The sequence below is a fragment of the Rhinolophus sinicus genome, chromosome 3 (assembly GCF_057876585.1).
Source record: "Rhinolophus sinicus isolate RSI-liver-muscle chromosome 3, RSI-T2T, whole genome shotgun sequence".
NCBI lineage: Eukaryota > Metazoa > Chordata > Mammalia > Chiroptera > Rhinolophidae > Rhinolophus > Rhinolophus sinicus.
The window spans coordinates 151,195,492-151,212,182 of record NC_142503.1 but is presented as its reverse complement, the minus strand read 5'-3'; the positions used below and the strand labels follow the sequence as shown (position 1 = coordinate 151,212,182).

The 16,691-nt window shown below is 34.3% G+C and overlaps 1 protein-coding gene across 2 annotated transcripts in view; it reads left to right on the top strand.

The window, feature by feature from the left end:
• ADAM10 (ADAM metallopeptidase domain 10) overlaps window positions 1-16,691 on the top strand; it is a 119,900-nt gene that overhangs the window by 49,195 nt on the left and 54,014 nt on the right. For both annotated transcript variants that reach the window (XM_019732236.3, XM_019732235.3), the window contains exons 3-4: window positions 5,792-5,910; window positions 7,952-8,110. In XM_019732236.3, coding sequence (XP_019587795.3) covers window positions 5,792-5,910; window positions 7,952-8,110 — 278 coding nt within the window. The remainder of the gene's footprint in view (window positions 1-5,791; window positions 5,911-7,951; window positions 8,111-16,691) is intronic.

Below are 16,691 nucleotides of genomic sequence, written 5' to 3'. Positions count from 1 at the left end.
CTACCACTCTGTTCTTTTGTCCTGCATTATTGTTCACCATAGCAATTTATTCACAATACCAACTTCCTTTTTTCCTCCCATCCTTCCTCCCCTCCTCTCTGCTCACTAACCATGCATAAACTACAGTGTCTTCTGTGAATTATGTTGTTCATGCTTGTATCCCCTGGCTTACGACTGTGCTTGCCCTAGTAAATGCTCAGTAAATATCTATGAAATGAAGGAATAGCATACAATCAGGTTCATGGTTCTCATCACTTTCTTTGGATGCACTGCCAGTTTTACTTCTTTGATTGCTTATTTTAGATTCCTTTCCATTGGCACATTCTGCTTTTAGATACAAGAATACTATTGATTATCCTGCTTTTTAAGTCAGTCTTTTGTTTTTGTCTTTCAATAGGAAGATGTCCTGTATTTTGCTGTCCTGGAGCTCCCTAAGGGGATGGGATGGGGGACTAGTTTGGTATGGTAGAAATATCATTGGCGGGCTAATTGAAGATTTTGGTTTAGATTCAAGCTCTGCTTTTATTCATCTGACCTTGGTCAAGTCAGCCTTCTCTGATTTGTGAAATTAGAAAATTTAGGTGATCTTCATGATTTTTAGACATTTGATTTGCATATCTGAATAATTGAAGTCTCACTCTATTCTTAAGTCCTGTTATTTTTTCAGTGTTTTGTATACAGTAGTTTTGCTTGCCAATTGTTTAGTTAAATAGATATATAAAGTTAGAAAGTATTTACAGAAACCTTTTCTCCCCTCTTCAATAGATAAATTGACTTATTCTGTAATCATGGATAATACATGTAATCATGTGTTCTGTTATCATGCCATTGTGTCAGATTCTTCCCTTTGGCTGTCCTTTATATGGAGAAGACTCACAATGACGATCCACTTGTCTCCTTACAGGATAAACTTACTCATTTTGCTTACGTGTTAGTTTCACTTTTATCTTCCTTGGGAATTCTTGAGGATTTTTATGTATTTTCACTTATTGAAGAAATTTATCTACCTCAGGGCCTGGAACTAATGTTTTTCAAACTGTTGAGCACTAGAATTTCTGTGGAGGATGTCTCAGTGTGATGCACATGGACTTTCTGCCCTTTCTCCTTTACTAACTTGCTCTATTTGTCGCCCCACCCCTTTTAAAAATACTGACAGCTTTAAGATAATTTGAAAAAAGGGCTTTTCTGTTTCAAAAAGTACGAGTGGAAGTAAACAAGATATTTGACTCAGTGGTATTTGATGTTATTGGCAACTTGTCTTGAAAAACAATTTGGACGTGAGACTCAGCCATCTTTATTAAGAGAAAGGTGAAGGAAAATAACATTTAGAGACATCAGGAATTCCCTAGTAAGTCCAGTTTTATTTCTAGGAATCCCTACCCCAGGCCTACCACAGACCTAGTCCATCTGGACACGATAGGCCGCTGTTCATGAGGATGGACGTGCTCTCCGGACTGCTCGGTTCCACTGACACACTGCAAAGCAAGACTTTCGCTCTCAGGTTTCTTCCCTGTGTCACCAAGAGACTTCATTGGTTGAGGCTTTTGGTCTTAATGTGACTTTCATTTAAGGGATACACTCTATCTATTGCTCTTCTGAGAATCAGAGCATATTGTCTTTAGCCAAAATAGCAATTATACGGGAAAAGGCAACTTCTTTTTACTCTCTATTCTTACTGTTCTAATCTGTCGAAAGGTACCTCTTTATATAAAAAAGGTATACAAGGTACAAGACCTTCCAGAAACTTACAGAATCATATCCTAATATAATTTATTTTGTTGATCTGCATCAAAGGTGGTTCTGATACCTCTATTATTTGTTTGCTTTAGACGTAGAGTGCTTTTCTGGAAATCGGTTATTTTTACCACATGATACAACTGCATTTTCAAAGCACTAAGGCTGGAAAATTGGAATCTGATGTATTTTTTCAAATTACAATCATTTGTTAACTGATTTTTGCCCTCCTATAATTTCACTCCTTTATAACTTGACTACAGTGCCACTGAGGAAAGCCAAAAAAAGAATTATAATAGAAGTACTATAATCAAGATGGAGACAAAATACTATTGATCCATAGAAATCAATATAGTGGTTAAATCTAAGGGTAGAAAAACATCCCCAGTATAAATAGTGTTTTTTATACAGAGTATCTTACCGCCTCAAAGGAAATCTAAAGTTTAGTTTTGGTGACAGTGTACTATATCATAATAATACAGAGAACAAAACCTGCTGAAAGAAGCATAGTAAAAGGGGGCAGGGTTTAGCCTTAGTCTTGAAAATGGCTTGAGCATTAATAATCAAAGAGAATTTCTTATGGTGGTGTTGGAAAGTACAGTTTTCAGTGAAAGGCAAATAAGGTTAAATTTTCATTTCTATATCTTATTTGCATTTGTTCAGATTTTAAAAGGTGACTTGTTGGTGGAGACTGATAATACTACATTAAGACTACTACAACCCTCAGCGTATATTAGCTTGACTTTTCATCACATGCTTGAGAGGCATTTGTGGTATGGCAGAAAGAATAATACGCAGCAGTCAAATACTGGGGCTCTAGTTCTAATTCTAGTCTTGTGACCTTGAGTCATGCACTTTTATAAAAATATTCATCATGCCATTTTTGCAATGATACTGTGAGGATAAAATGCAGTAATATATATAAAAGTGCTGAAAATCGTAAACCTACATAACTTTAAGAAGAATGTTGCATAATTGAATAAGTGGAATAAATTATGTTCAGTTTCTGATTATTCATTTGTAGTTTGTTTATTTCATAGATTGTGACAGACTTTAATTCAATCTAGCTTATTTCTACCATTTACCTGCCTTCCAGGCTTACTCCTGTTTCGTTCCCTCATCTATTGGTACATGTTTTAGATACAAATTAATTTTGATATTAATAAAAGCAGTGCATTTTGGGAGTATGATCAAAATTTTATTTTTTGTTATCTTTACTGCTATTTGACTGTGCATGGATCATTGAGAACTGATTGTATATGTGGTTTTAATCCAATTTAAATCAACACTGAGAATAATGTTTTATGTATATCAGACAGTTTTCTTATATTATGAAATCAATATCAGGGTTGGAAGGGGCCTACCCTCAAGTGTTCTTAAATTCTCTGATACAACATTCCTCTAGGGTTGCTATCTGCTTAGACACTTTAAAGTGATGTAAAACTGTTTTTGGAGGGTGGGGAGTGTAGCATAGATTATTCTTATTTTGAACTGAAATATCTCTTCGAAACTTTTACCCTTTTTTTTCTGTATAGAATGCTAATGCTCTTGCTTATAATGGTTTTAGGGTACAACAACTTTGCGGAATAATAAATCCTGGATGATAAGTATGTTAAACCCTTGGACATTTATTGTTTAGTTTGTTTAACAAAGATGCCCTTTTAGATGTAGTATTAATACAGTAAATTAAAAGTATATCTAATGATAAACTAATGATTTTTCAAAAAATTGTGTTAACTATAATAAAATATATGTGTGTGTATATATATATATATACATATGTACATATATGTATACGTATACATATATATTTTCACAGGATGTGGAGTACAGCATAGGGAATATAGTCAATGGTATTGTAACAGCCATATATGATATCAGAGAGGTAGTAGATTGGGGGGTATCACTTTGTGAGAGGTGTAAATATCTATTACATTGCTTTGTATACCTGAAACTAATAAGAAAAAATTGTGGCCCCTTAAAAATAATGTAGGTATTTACACTCACATATATGATCAAGAATTTACTGTCTATTAGTTGAGGAAGTAATTTTATGAAAAGACAGAGTGTGTAAGAAGAATTCAGGCAGGATTCCTGTTTGTTTAGGATAGACTGTTTTTAACTTTGTGGAATTTCCATTTAGAAGATGTGTTTGACTTTGTTGATTACTTGCTGCAATAATTGGAACCTTAAGACTCTAAGGATGCTTTTCCTAGCCTAGAGTTCTTGTTCCAGCACCTTGGAAGCCCTAAAAGTATTTTAGCGAGAGTTTTTGGCAAGTAGAATATGCGTACAGCCTCAAAATAAATTGGTACCAAGATTGACGTGAAATTAAGGAAAAGATCAAATAGACACTATTCGAAAAGGGACACACTTTCTGAAGGTAATGAATATATCTTGTTGACCCCTATTCATGTGAACAATGAGTTGGGGTTTTTTGTTGTTGTTGTTTGCTTATTGAATTATAATTTACATAAAATACACTCGTTTTAGTGTATAGTTTGACAAATGTGTACACTTGTGTAACTACCATTCAAATCAAGATATAGAATATTTCCATTGTAGCAATAATTTCTTGCATACCCCTTTGCTCTTAGTTTCTCTCTCTGTCTTAGGCAACCACTGATCTGAATTTGTTCTTGCTCTATAGATAGATTGTGCCTATTCTAGAATTACATATATATGGAATTATACTGTGTGTATTCTTTTGTGTCTTTACAAAAGTGAATATTTTTAGTAGTACGATCTTTTTTATTACTGAGCAGTTTGCCATTGTATGAATAAGTCATGATCTTTTTATTTACTTTATTTGTTGATAGACGTTTAGGTTATTTCTAATTTGGGGCTTTTATGAATAAAGCTGCTGTGGACATTTGTGTCTAGTTGTTTGAATATATGTTTTATGTTTTCATTTCTCTTGGAGTAGAATTGTAGGTCACAGGGTTTTTGTATGTTTAACTATAAAAAAACTGCCTGTTTTCCAAAGTGATTGTACCATTTTGTACTTCCATCAGCAATGTGTGAGAGTTCGAGTTACTCTGTATCCTGCTAACATTTAGAGGTTGGCTAATTGAAAACTTTGGTTCAGATTCATTGATAGAAATTATATTATGTGCAGACTTTTATGGCAATTTTAAGAGACGTGATATACTTTTAATAGTTTAGTAATGATAGCCAATTTGTTACCATTTATTATATATCTCCTATGTGCCAGATATTGTGCTAATGACTTGACATAGGTTGTAATCCATAGTCCTTAAAACAGTTCTACAAGAAAGAATTTGTTACCTTCGTTTCATTAGACAGGAGTCCTGGGCTAATATTTTAGGCTTAAGATTTGATTCCAGTTTGATTCTAAACCCTAGATTCTTGATGTAATTTCATTTATCTTTGGTCTTTATCCTAGAGTTAAAACAGGTATTATTTCAGCTATTATCATCGTCTTTTAGAGTTCCCAGATTGAACTGAGGAAGGGCCACAGATGATTAAAAGAGTTAGAAACCCCCGGGAAAAATAAAAGGAGTTGAAAGATTGGGTGTGTGTGTGTGTGCAAGAAACAGCATGTGTTTCAGAAGAGATGTTAAGTAACTAATATAGATGCCGCTTTCCTATATATCATCTTCTTTGAGTGTGAAAAGTGGGTGGAAATGGCAAAGCTGCAGAATGACTTGAGAGGGGAGGCAAGTAGTGATGAATAATAGTAATTGGATCAAGAAGCTTGTTTTTTTTATCTCCAAGTGGTTTAGTTGCTGTTGGAATGATTTATTTTTTTTTACCATGTAGGAATCAGTCCATTTGCATTTATTTTAAAGTACATCCTAGACAGTTACTGTTTAATTATATATAATTTAGAGTTGTGTCACAGCGTCACAGATATTAGATTGAATTTTAAAGCAGAATTTTTATAAGAAAATCTTGGTCAGTATGGACAGGTTTTCCCAAATAGACACATTGTGTGAAACTGTCCACATTTTGCAGACATTTTTTAATTAAAATAATTATTTAAAATTTGGATCCTTTACATTTTAATTTTTCCTTTTCCTGTACCATTTTGCAGACATTTCAACCTACGAATGAAGAGGGACACTTCCCTTTTTAGTGATGAATTTAAAGTAGAAACATCAAATAAAGTACTTGATTATGATACCTCTCATATTTACACTGGACATATTTATGGTAAGTTGAACCTTAAAAGAACCCTTTTCTTTAATTTTTTTCTACGCAAGGAAATATATATATATATATATATATATATATGTATGTATGTATGTATGTATGTATGTATGTATGTTGAAGCATAGGCAAATATTTCAGAAAAGATGGGATAAACTCTGAGGAGATTTGAATATATCATGAAGGGTGTAATGGTCTTTGAAGAATGAAGTAATCCTTGGACCTATCTTTACATGTATAATGTTGAATTATGTAGTGTCTAGGTTCTGAAAAGTATGGACTTTTGACAGTCTAATACCTCCAAACTGTTAGATTAAAAAAAAAAATTAATGACCTATAATTTTCTGATCTTCCAAGCAAGAAATTAGCAGTAAATTTGCTGTGTCTTATAAAAAAAGAGGGGGTGAAAAATCCAAAAGGAAACTATGAAGATCATCTTAACAGCCAAAAATAATGTGACAAAGTCATTGATAGAAAAATCCTCCCAGAGCCTTCTTTTCTCAGAATCTATTTGCTTTTGTTCACAATTCTAACATTTCTCTTACTGTATGAGGGTATGAAAGTATTGGAGGTGTGGGGAACACACTTAACCCAATAGAAAGTTACATTTGACAGTTTAGTAGTCTGGGAAGAACAGAACAATTACTGAAGTCATAAAAAAACTTAAAAATTGAAGTCTTCTGGAGGTATTAGAGAAGGGCAGAATAAGATTGTGTTATAACTGTGTTTTAGTAAATACTCAGGCTGATGATCCTCAGTTGTAAGAGGATCGGTTGTAAGACAAAGGAAATTTCAATTCTATGTATTAGAGAGATTTCCACTCAAAATCATAAGATGAAAAATTAAGTGTTTAAAGAAATGCTTTTTATTTTTTCATTATGCCAGATAAATGAGGCATTTCTATACTTAAATTTCTCACTTGTAGGTTAAACCTAGTTAATAAATTAAGTTTTTTGTACTCTTAGAATTATGTGACCAAAGGAAATATTTCTCCATCAGTCTAGATTTTTAATATTATAATATAGTTTTCTATTTTTTAAATTATTTATCTTGCTGGGCAAATAACAGGGAGTTTCTGCCCTTTTGGGCTAGGTGTTAGTCCACAAAAGTGTTAAAGACTAAATAGGTTTGCAGACAAAAATCACGTCACTTAAAATACCAATGTCTTGGCTCTTACCTTCAGTCCATGATTCAAAGTCAACTAATTATTTTTAATCTTTATCTTAGAAATTATGGCAAGCTTGATTTTTGTTTTAATGATACAATGTTGAAAAGCAAATTTAACTTTTAAACCCCCTCCTCCTACTTTCCAACGCTTCATATCATTTGATGTTTAGTGCTTAGCTTTCCTTTGTGACTAAATTATGAACCCAAAATACCTTTTTTTCTATTTTCTTTCACAAGAGAAGTATAATTAATGGAACACTATTACAAATCTTTGTCCAGTATCTTAAAGGGGATTGTTGGTTATACTTTTGTTCAAATAGCTTCTGAAATATTTGACACTTTCTTATTTTAAAAATGAGGTAAGGAAGCCAAAACGTTCATGAAGAATATATCAAGTGGGAAAGCAACTTTTTTCTTATAGTAATTAGAGCAAAATTTCAAAAGATTAACTTTACTATCTTTATTTTGAAAGTGTTTTTTAGTGGATCAGCTAGCCTCTTTCTATAAGTTAGTTTAACAATTATTTATTGAATGACTACTGCATACATGCCAGGCACTGTGCTTGGTGCTGGGAATGATTATCAGTAGACAGATGTTCTATTTTTCATTGTTACTGTTAGGTTGGTACAAAAGTAATTGCAGTTTAAAAGGTTAAAAATAATTGCAAAAACTGCAATTACTTTTGCACCAACCTAATAGTAATAATATGTTTTAACTAAGTACTAGTTGCTGCTCACATCTCAAATTCAGCTAGATAGATTTTATGTTATAATTTCCCCAATTAAGAAAAATATATAAAAATGGCTTTTTAAAGAAGAATGAATTTAACGTTCATGTGCAAATTAAATTTTCAAGAGTTTGTTGCTTTCATTAATAGGTGAAAAAGGAAGTTTTAGCCATGGGTCTGTTATTGATGGAAGATTTGAAGGATTCATCCAGACTCATGGTGGCACATTTTATGTTGAGCCAGCAGAGAGATATATTAAAGACCGAAGTCTGCCTTTTCACTCTGTCATTTATCATGAAGATGATATCAGTAAGTACTTAACTTTTACCAAGTAGCCTTTTGCAAAAGGCATGTAAATAGTTAAAACTATGTGGAGACAAATTAAACCTGAGCTGTTTTCTTTCCTGAGCTATTAATCAGGCTAGAATAATAGTTTCACAACCAAAGTCTCCATTTAATAAACAGATCTAATGAAAGGAAGCAGTTTCCTTATCAATCCACGCCAGTCCTACTTTGTTGATATGGTACAACAAATTCTATTTGATCTACATATAAGGTATGATTGAACTGGAAATCCTATATTCTGATATCAGCCAGTCCTTTAATGCTGTAACACCCTTGGATGTGTTACACCGAAGCACTATTATCTTATGTCAGTTTTAGTGTGATATTTGTGTAGTAATTAAGGAATATTTTAGGAATTTTATAATTTCTGAATCCTTTGAGTATTTCTTTCTGGAATCTTGAAATAATGACTTCAGCCTGGTAAGACTCTAGGTTTATCTTTAGGGATTTTGTCCTCTATCATGGCCTTTATATGATGGTAATTGGTCAGGAGAGTTCTTTTTTTGTGTTTTAAGAGTAGAAAATGTATTTAAACTTCACTTTTTAATTCTGCTATTATTTATATGTCGGTAGTCATTTAATCATAGAATGCTTTAATGAAATACCACAAATTCATCCCTCTATATGCCTCTTGAATACTTATATTTTATTTTTCATTGTAATTAGACTAGTCTCTATTTTTGCGTAATTTTTTTTTTTAACTTAGCAGCTTCCTCCTGGCTTCGTTTTCCTTTCTACAGCTGCAAATTTATTGTTAATAATTTCATTCTCATCCCTAGTAATGTACTGGGAAGCCTTAACTCTTTTGACTTTTCACAGCTCTGACAGTTTCTGTACTTTAGTTTGTCCAAATGTTTGTCATTTCTGATGCTGGATTAGTACAGAAAATAGCATAATTATTCTAGATAGGATACATTTATAATTTTAGCTACTTGCTAAATCATAAATTCATTAATGCTACTTGTCCATATTTTTGCTCATCCTTATTTGATTCCTTTCCCAACTTCCCCTCCTGGTATTTCAAACTCCCCTCAGTCTCCAAGCTCCCGTCCTCCTTCACAAGTTGGAATGTGAATTCCTTTGCCTGCCTTCCTTTCTACAAGCAGAATTACCATCTTTTTTATTTGTATGTTTCTTTGTGATTTTCTTAGTAATTTAGTCTTTTTGCAGGTTTACCTCCTCTGTCAATGGATGTAAGTTCTCCAACTGTAATTTCTGTTTCTTTTGCTCCTTTAACATTCCAAATATCATGTCTGCAGAAGGTTCTTCACAGATACTTAATGAAATCTTGAAACCTTTCCCCATAATGTTTTCTCAAAATCAAACAAGACCTTTTGGGGAAGGAAGGAGAGAGAGGAGGAGAGAAGTCTGAGAGATTTCGAACTCATCTTTTTCTTCCCATCATATTGTAATAAAACCTTTTCCCTTGCTTTACACTTCCCATAAGTACCCTCCACTGTGTTTATTCTGCCTTTTATGATTTCTTTTATTTTGTCTTCTCTCCTCTTGTCTACTTGTATGTACAGTAGTTGAAGATATTCTGCACTTTGTTCCCAGTTTTATTTCTTCCTCATATAATTGGGTTTCTCTTGTATCTTACTTGTATCTTACAGTAACTTTCAAATATTTTCCTTTATTTCTTTTTTCCCTTTTTCTTTTTGCCCAAAGATGATGAGTTATTTTGGAGGAACAGTGACATTGGATGAGACTTAATTTTCTATTCCTTTTGGCATTTAATTTTACTATTGATTTCAACTCTTATATTTTATTTGTCCAAGTAAATATATATTCGAGATACAGAGGGCTTTTCACCTTCTTTTTAAAAAATTATTATTATTGCATACCAATTGTGGTATTAGAGCTTAAAAGTAGTACTGTTTAGAGTGATTTTCTCTGGTAATTGGAAATGTAACAACATGAGGATGAGAATATGGGAAGGAATTGCTTTAAACAGTTTTTAATGCTTACAAATTTAGACAATTACTTTTGAAAAACTGAAAAACTATGTGAAAATTGGTCAAGGTAACCATGGTTTAAGAAAAGAAAACACCCATGCATTAACCTTTTAGTTACTAGTTGCCATATTCTAGATTCTAGACCAAGCAAGGGTTGGTAAACTTTTTCTGTAAAGGGGCCAGATAGTGAATATTTCTGGCTTTGTGGGCCATATGAGCTCTATTGCAACTACTCAAGTCTGCCGTTGTAGTGTGAAAACATCTATAGAAAGTAAGTAAACTAATGAGTGTGGCTGTGTTCCAATAAAACTTTAGTTATATACACTTAAATTTAAATTTCATATAATTTTTACATAATATCAAATATTCTTTTAATTTTTTCAACCGTTTGAAAATATAAAAACTTAGCTTGCACGCCAAACAGAAGGACTCATTGTCCAGCAGTCTTGTAGTTTGTCTACCCTCTTCTATGGGATGGATAGGTAAATTTGCTTTCTATCGGCTTCTTTTAACCTTACTGTACAGAACACCTAAGGTTGTAATACTAATAGTAGTAGTAGTAATAAGAATAGTGCTTACTGTTTAATGTGTACCTAGCACTATATAAAGTTCTTTACTTGAATTTTTTGATTTAATCTTCACAATAACCCTATGTGGTATAGGCACACATATTATCCCCATTTTATAGGTGAGGAAACTAAGGCTTAGAAAACTTATGTCCCTTGATTGTGGATCTCGTGTTTTTAACCATGTGCTCTTATGGGAAAAAGCTGTGAATTCTTATTGCCATTACTTCATTGACTTCTAGGGCTTTTCTGAAATCTGTAACCCTCTATAAATCACACATTTGCATTTATTGCTGTTTTAAACCACATTTTCTTAATATATTTAGCAATGGGTGTTTTATTTTACAACAAATTAAAAGGTAGATAATGTCTCTTTAATGTATATTTTTGTTTTCATATAATTTGCTTAAGTGCTAATAATTTATTTTCACCACTGAAGTACTGCACAATTGTTTAGAGCACTGTGTATATATACGTGTGTGTGTATTTGGTATCTCCTTGTATGTATTATTTTTAGCAGAAGCAAATGACAGGGGAGGCACACCAAACTTGGGTAGGAGTTCTGATGAGAATTTGGCTACCCTACTCTTAATACTGTTTTTGCCACTGTAGGCATAAATGTATGAAACTACCGTGGAAAATAATATTGCTATTCTGGAGAGCCTTAGGGAATGGCGTCTGAGGCCTGAACCAGAACACAGAGACAGTTTTCAGCTAAAGTTTCTAGGCGCTTTGATACCCAGTTAGATGTGATGATGATAACTACATGTAGTTATCAGCTTAAAATTCCCACTTGTTCAATTCCGTATTTAGGTAGTAAAAAGCACTCTCTTCTAGGACATAGAAGTATGAACAGTTATGACAAGGTAAGAATACCACTTAATCCTCTGCCCCTTGGCACAGTTTATTTTAAAGAAACTGGGAAAAACACTGTCCATAAACTCTACTGTTAATCTTACTAATTTAGGGATTTAGGACATTAATTAAGTTAATCAATCTTAGGATTAATTAAATTTAGGACAGCTTTTAGGAATGACTGACATATGATTGCTTGGAATCACCAGTTGTAAATAGTGTACACTGCACTCTTTTGTGTACTACCTCTCTGAGAGGGCAAAGGTCTCAGTAATTTTTCCGTGCTGTAGTTGTATAGAAATATTTCATCTCTGCATTTAAAACTATTTTAAGTAAATATATGAGGCTGCAGAGTGGTTTGGATTTATTCTTCTTATTTCAAATTTCTGTTCCTCTGTGTGGTATAGAAAAACCAAGAGAGCTTGAATTTGCCTGTGCCTCCTACTTTCAGCACGTGTCAGCCGTGACTGTATTTGTTGCTTCGTTCCCTTTGTGCTTCAATGGAAAGACCCCTTATTCCTTGTATTGAAAAATTGAGATCATTAAACTTTATTTCAGAGTGAAGTCCGCATTCATGTAGAAGCCTCCTCATTTGTAGAAACTTGAGGATATTGCTTCTAAAACCTTTTAAAAATCTGTTAATTTCATATTATGTTTTTGAAGCTGTTAACATAAATGAATTTTGCCACAGTCACTAAGACTTCTTTTTGTGTCACTATTAGTGGAAGGGAGGCACAAATGAAAGAAGAGGGAAAAAAGAGTTGAATTGGAAAGTATTGATAATGGTTAGCATTGTTCAAATCTGATATTACCAGTTTGCTAATGTCATTCCACATATAACAGGAAATTCTGAGGACTGTCCAAAAAGTGTTCTAGCTATACTTAAGGTCTAGTCTAGAACTTGAAAAATCTGTTTATGCAAATCAAGTTGTGACAAACTATGCTAGACAATTGGAAAGACTGAGGAATGGAGTGTCCTGATTGCTTGATAATTACCATGTTTCCCTGAAAATAAGACCTAGACGGACAATAAGCTCTAATGTGTCTTTTGGAGCAAAAATTAATATAAGACCCAGTATTATTTTCCTATAATAATAAGACTGGGTATAATATAATAAAATAATAATAATAATAATAATAATAATAATATAATAACATAACATAATGTAATATAATACCAGGTCTTAGGTTAATTTTTTTGCTCCAAAAGACACATTAGAGCTGATTGTCTGGCTAGGTCTTATTTTCGGGGAAACACGGTAGTTATTACAGGTAGAATGAAGGCTAAGGAGGTTATTATGGTCAGCAGGTAATAGGTTAATGGATGGCCTTTGAAAAGAGGTATGGAAACCTGCTGCTGACTGAAAAATTCAACCAGTGTTTATTGATTTGTGAATATACGGCAAGGATTAAGACTTTTTTAAAACCCTTTAGGGAAATTCCCAGTCAATAGTAGAGAGTGAGACTGTGATAAATGCTATAACAGAAATGTCCTCAAAGCATTGAGGGTGGTACATACTGAGGGAGCCTTGAGAGATATTTAGGAAGACTTCCCAGGGGAAGTGGCATTTGACTTGAACTTTGAAGATAGGGATAGACTTTAGACAGCTAGAGATAAGAATCTGTGATGATGGGAGAAAGGTAGCTATTACTCTGGCTGCAGTAATACTTCATTTTAGCTGCCACAGCTCAGGAATTTCAGGACTTAAACTAAACTGACATCTTTGGCGAATCACCTGTTTTCTGTGTATAGGTGTATATAGCCTGAAATTGAACAAATGGTCACCTAAAATTAGTGTGTTACAAGTTTTCATTACAGGTTTCAGCTTTACAGGTTTAGTGATTGATTAATACATTAATTAACATTATTTGATGCCTACTCTGTACAAGACATTTTCAGATATTGTGGCAACGGATCTGTCTTAATGCACTTTAAAGTCTAGTGATTCTATTTATAATTGATCAGAATAATAGAGCAACATTTTCTCCTACTAACCTGATGCCTATGATCTGCTTGTCTCCAACACTAACTCTTATTAAAAACCATGGGTGAGGTGGCACATGACTGGCCCAGCTCAGCACCTCTGTTGCCTGAGATCAGTGTTATGAGTGCATGTGGAAAAGTGGACCATCTTCAACTTTCTTTCCTTTTCAGGGACAGTCATACTATGCCCCTCTTCTCATGCTCTTTCCTCATCCTGCCCAGAGACTGCGTGAGGCGTAAGGGATACTAGGGAAAAAGGAACTCCTATCCCCTGGAATTAAAAGGGAGAAGGACATTTGAGGTCCTCTCTACCCATTCTAACATCCCTCTTTTAAAAAACAAAATTCAGCTGAGTAAATTTTCAAGTCTTATTAGCATTATTCAGCAGTTCATGAATTGGGCAGCATCCCATCTGGCAGACAGAAAGGAAGTCAAGGAGCTGGACAAAATGAAAGACCTACAGGCAGAAAGGAGCAGGAACAAGAAGTTACACTAGCAAAAAGTGATTGGTTGTGGCAAGGTCACTTTCCTTTAAGGAATGGCAGTGATCTGTCAGGCAGATTCCCTCACTAGTGCTGACCAGGTGATTCTTGATTGACTGATTTAACATTCAATTTCTGGCAGACACGTAAAGTGTAATTAAGTCTTGGTATGGTGACATGGGGCTTAGACTAAGTGACTCCATTGTGGGCCTGTTATCTTATTTTTAACACCTGTAAACTCATCAATTCTCCTTAAAAAAAAAAAAAAAAAAAGCCTGTTCTCTTTACTATCCTTCCTTCAGTGAATCCATGTTGATTTTTGGCAACTTTGGGAATAAATGGCATTTTCATGGGCAAGGCTCCACCTACCTACCCCCCAGATACTAACAAAGCAACTTTTTGTACATTATCTATCTGAGGAGTCACTCTGTTTTAAATTTAATTAATATAATAAAAGTTGGATTATTTTATTGGGTTTGGTGATTCACAGCATGTTGAAGTGATTACACCAAGTTTTGACTGTTAGAGTCATCTCATAGGCAAGGCCTTGGACTTAGTCAAATCCCTAACCTGCCAGTAACATAAAGGGAGGGATAGCTTGCTGGGGGTAGTGAGGATGAAAGGTCTACTCTAGTTAGTATGGAGTGAGAAGTGGGTGTTTTATACATGGTTCTGTTGGGCAGCGAATCTGAACTATAAATAGTCTCCCTTTCTGGAGTGAATGAGAGTTAACTGGAGCTATTTCCTGCTTGAGGTGATATCACAATATAATGTATTATTATATTTGTGCCTCCTGCAACAAAACAAAACCAAGAGGTTGGCATGCAAAGGACCTGGAAGAAAGGCAATAGATTTAAAGCTGATCTTTGTTTTAAATAGGCTGAATATTCTACACCAAATGACTCATTCTTTGTGAAAGAATATGCTGTGTGGCCTTTTCAGGGGACTACAGTGCATCCTATGATTTAGCATCTCAATGAGGGCTTATTCATTAGTTGAACAAAGGCTTTTTCTAGAATTGGGGATTATATTGTCAGTAATTTTAAAGGGAAAATGTCATTGTCCATTTTCATAGTTAATGTGGTAGCCAGGGAAAATAGGCTCTTTTAGAAGTTTTAAAAGTATATAGGAAAAATTTTATATTTTATATTTTTTATTTTTTCTATTGGGAGAGTTTTGTGCTGAGAATTTGATCCATGTATAAATACTGCTTTGCTGCTTGGGGAATTTTTTTTTTTAATCCTAAATACAAGTTTTCAAAAAGAGTGTATGTCTTTAATTTATATACAAAATATAATTTACAAAGAAAACACTAATTTTTCTTTTAAAATATTCTAATTCTTGATATTTCTAATGTTTTAAATTACAGTACTAAATTAACAGTTTTACTCTTTTTCAGCCCCCTATATATTTATAAACAATATAAGAGAGTTTTAGTATTTTGATAAAAAATACTAAGGGTCATGGAACAATTGTAATTTTGCCCATGGATTATTAAGATCACGTTGTATAGTTTCAGCTTGCATGGTCACTTTTGCTGCCTCTCCTAATGTGCCAAAGTGAGCACTGCCTGGAGTTAACTAGCTAATTGAGAATGGACCCTGGGAATACAGTGTCATTGCCATGTGGCCTAAATGAACTGTTTGAGGTTACAGATTATGATTTTTGAGTGAAAGGAGTTATAGTTACCAATTTTTCTCCAGCCCCATTCAGCAGCAGGGGTATAGGTAGAGAGTCGAGTTTAAACAGCATTTGGTTGAGAGTTAGGAGGTGGGTGCCAAGGGAATTTAAGGCAAATGCAGTGGAGTAATTATAATAATAATTTAGTATGGGATTTTAAAGTGTATCAGGAAAAGAAAGAAACATCCAGTGCTGGCCATTGAACAAGGTAGTAGCGTGGGTGGATTAAAGGGTTTTAGGAGTGTTGAAGGACTGCTGGAGTCTAAAGGGAATGTTCTGAACAGATAAGTGGTAGAAAGTACGGTTGGAAGTTGAGATTATGAAAGCGTTTCAGTTATCAGTAATGACAGGCTCAGTAGTATGAACGTGTAAGTGAGAAAAGGTGGTGTATCAGAAGGATCATCAACGTGACTGCAGGAGTCACTGAGAATTACGATGGGGTAGTGTTAGAGAGAGTGACAATGAGTTAGGAGCTACAAGTAAGGAAATAGAGGGAAGTAGTGACTTGGGGGGGCGGGGGTTCCAAATAGCTCTCATAAATTGGAGTAGTTGGTGGTATAGTCTCATGTTTATGAAAGCCAGGCCACAATGAGAATAGTCCTCATGGTCCCAAGGCTGAAAGTGGTAAGTAGCTGTGAGTGTTTCAGTGAAGTGAGGGGCAAAGGAATGTCTTCCCCAGAACAGGAAGAGTTCTGGAGTTCTCCTTTGATTCCTGCTAGAAACCTCCTAATGGAGGTGAGGAATGCTACAGAAGGACTCTCTTGACCCCTGCCAGGTGATAGACAAGAGAGGTGATTTTCTAAAACATAGGTACTCTCTTGGTTCCAGCCAGGTGGATAGGGGTGGGATAGGGGCAGGGAATCTGATTATTAAATCTAGACCATCTTTTCAACCTGGGGAGTGATGGCCTGATAGAGTATGGTTATGTTCTTAAGTTTCTTCTGGCTTCCTTTCAGTTCCTGTGGATACTAGCCTGTAGGTGGTGGGGTATTACACTGGGACTTACTCAACTTCTGACTATGT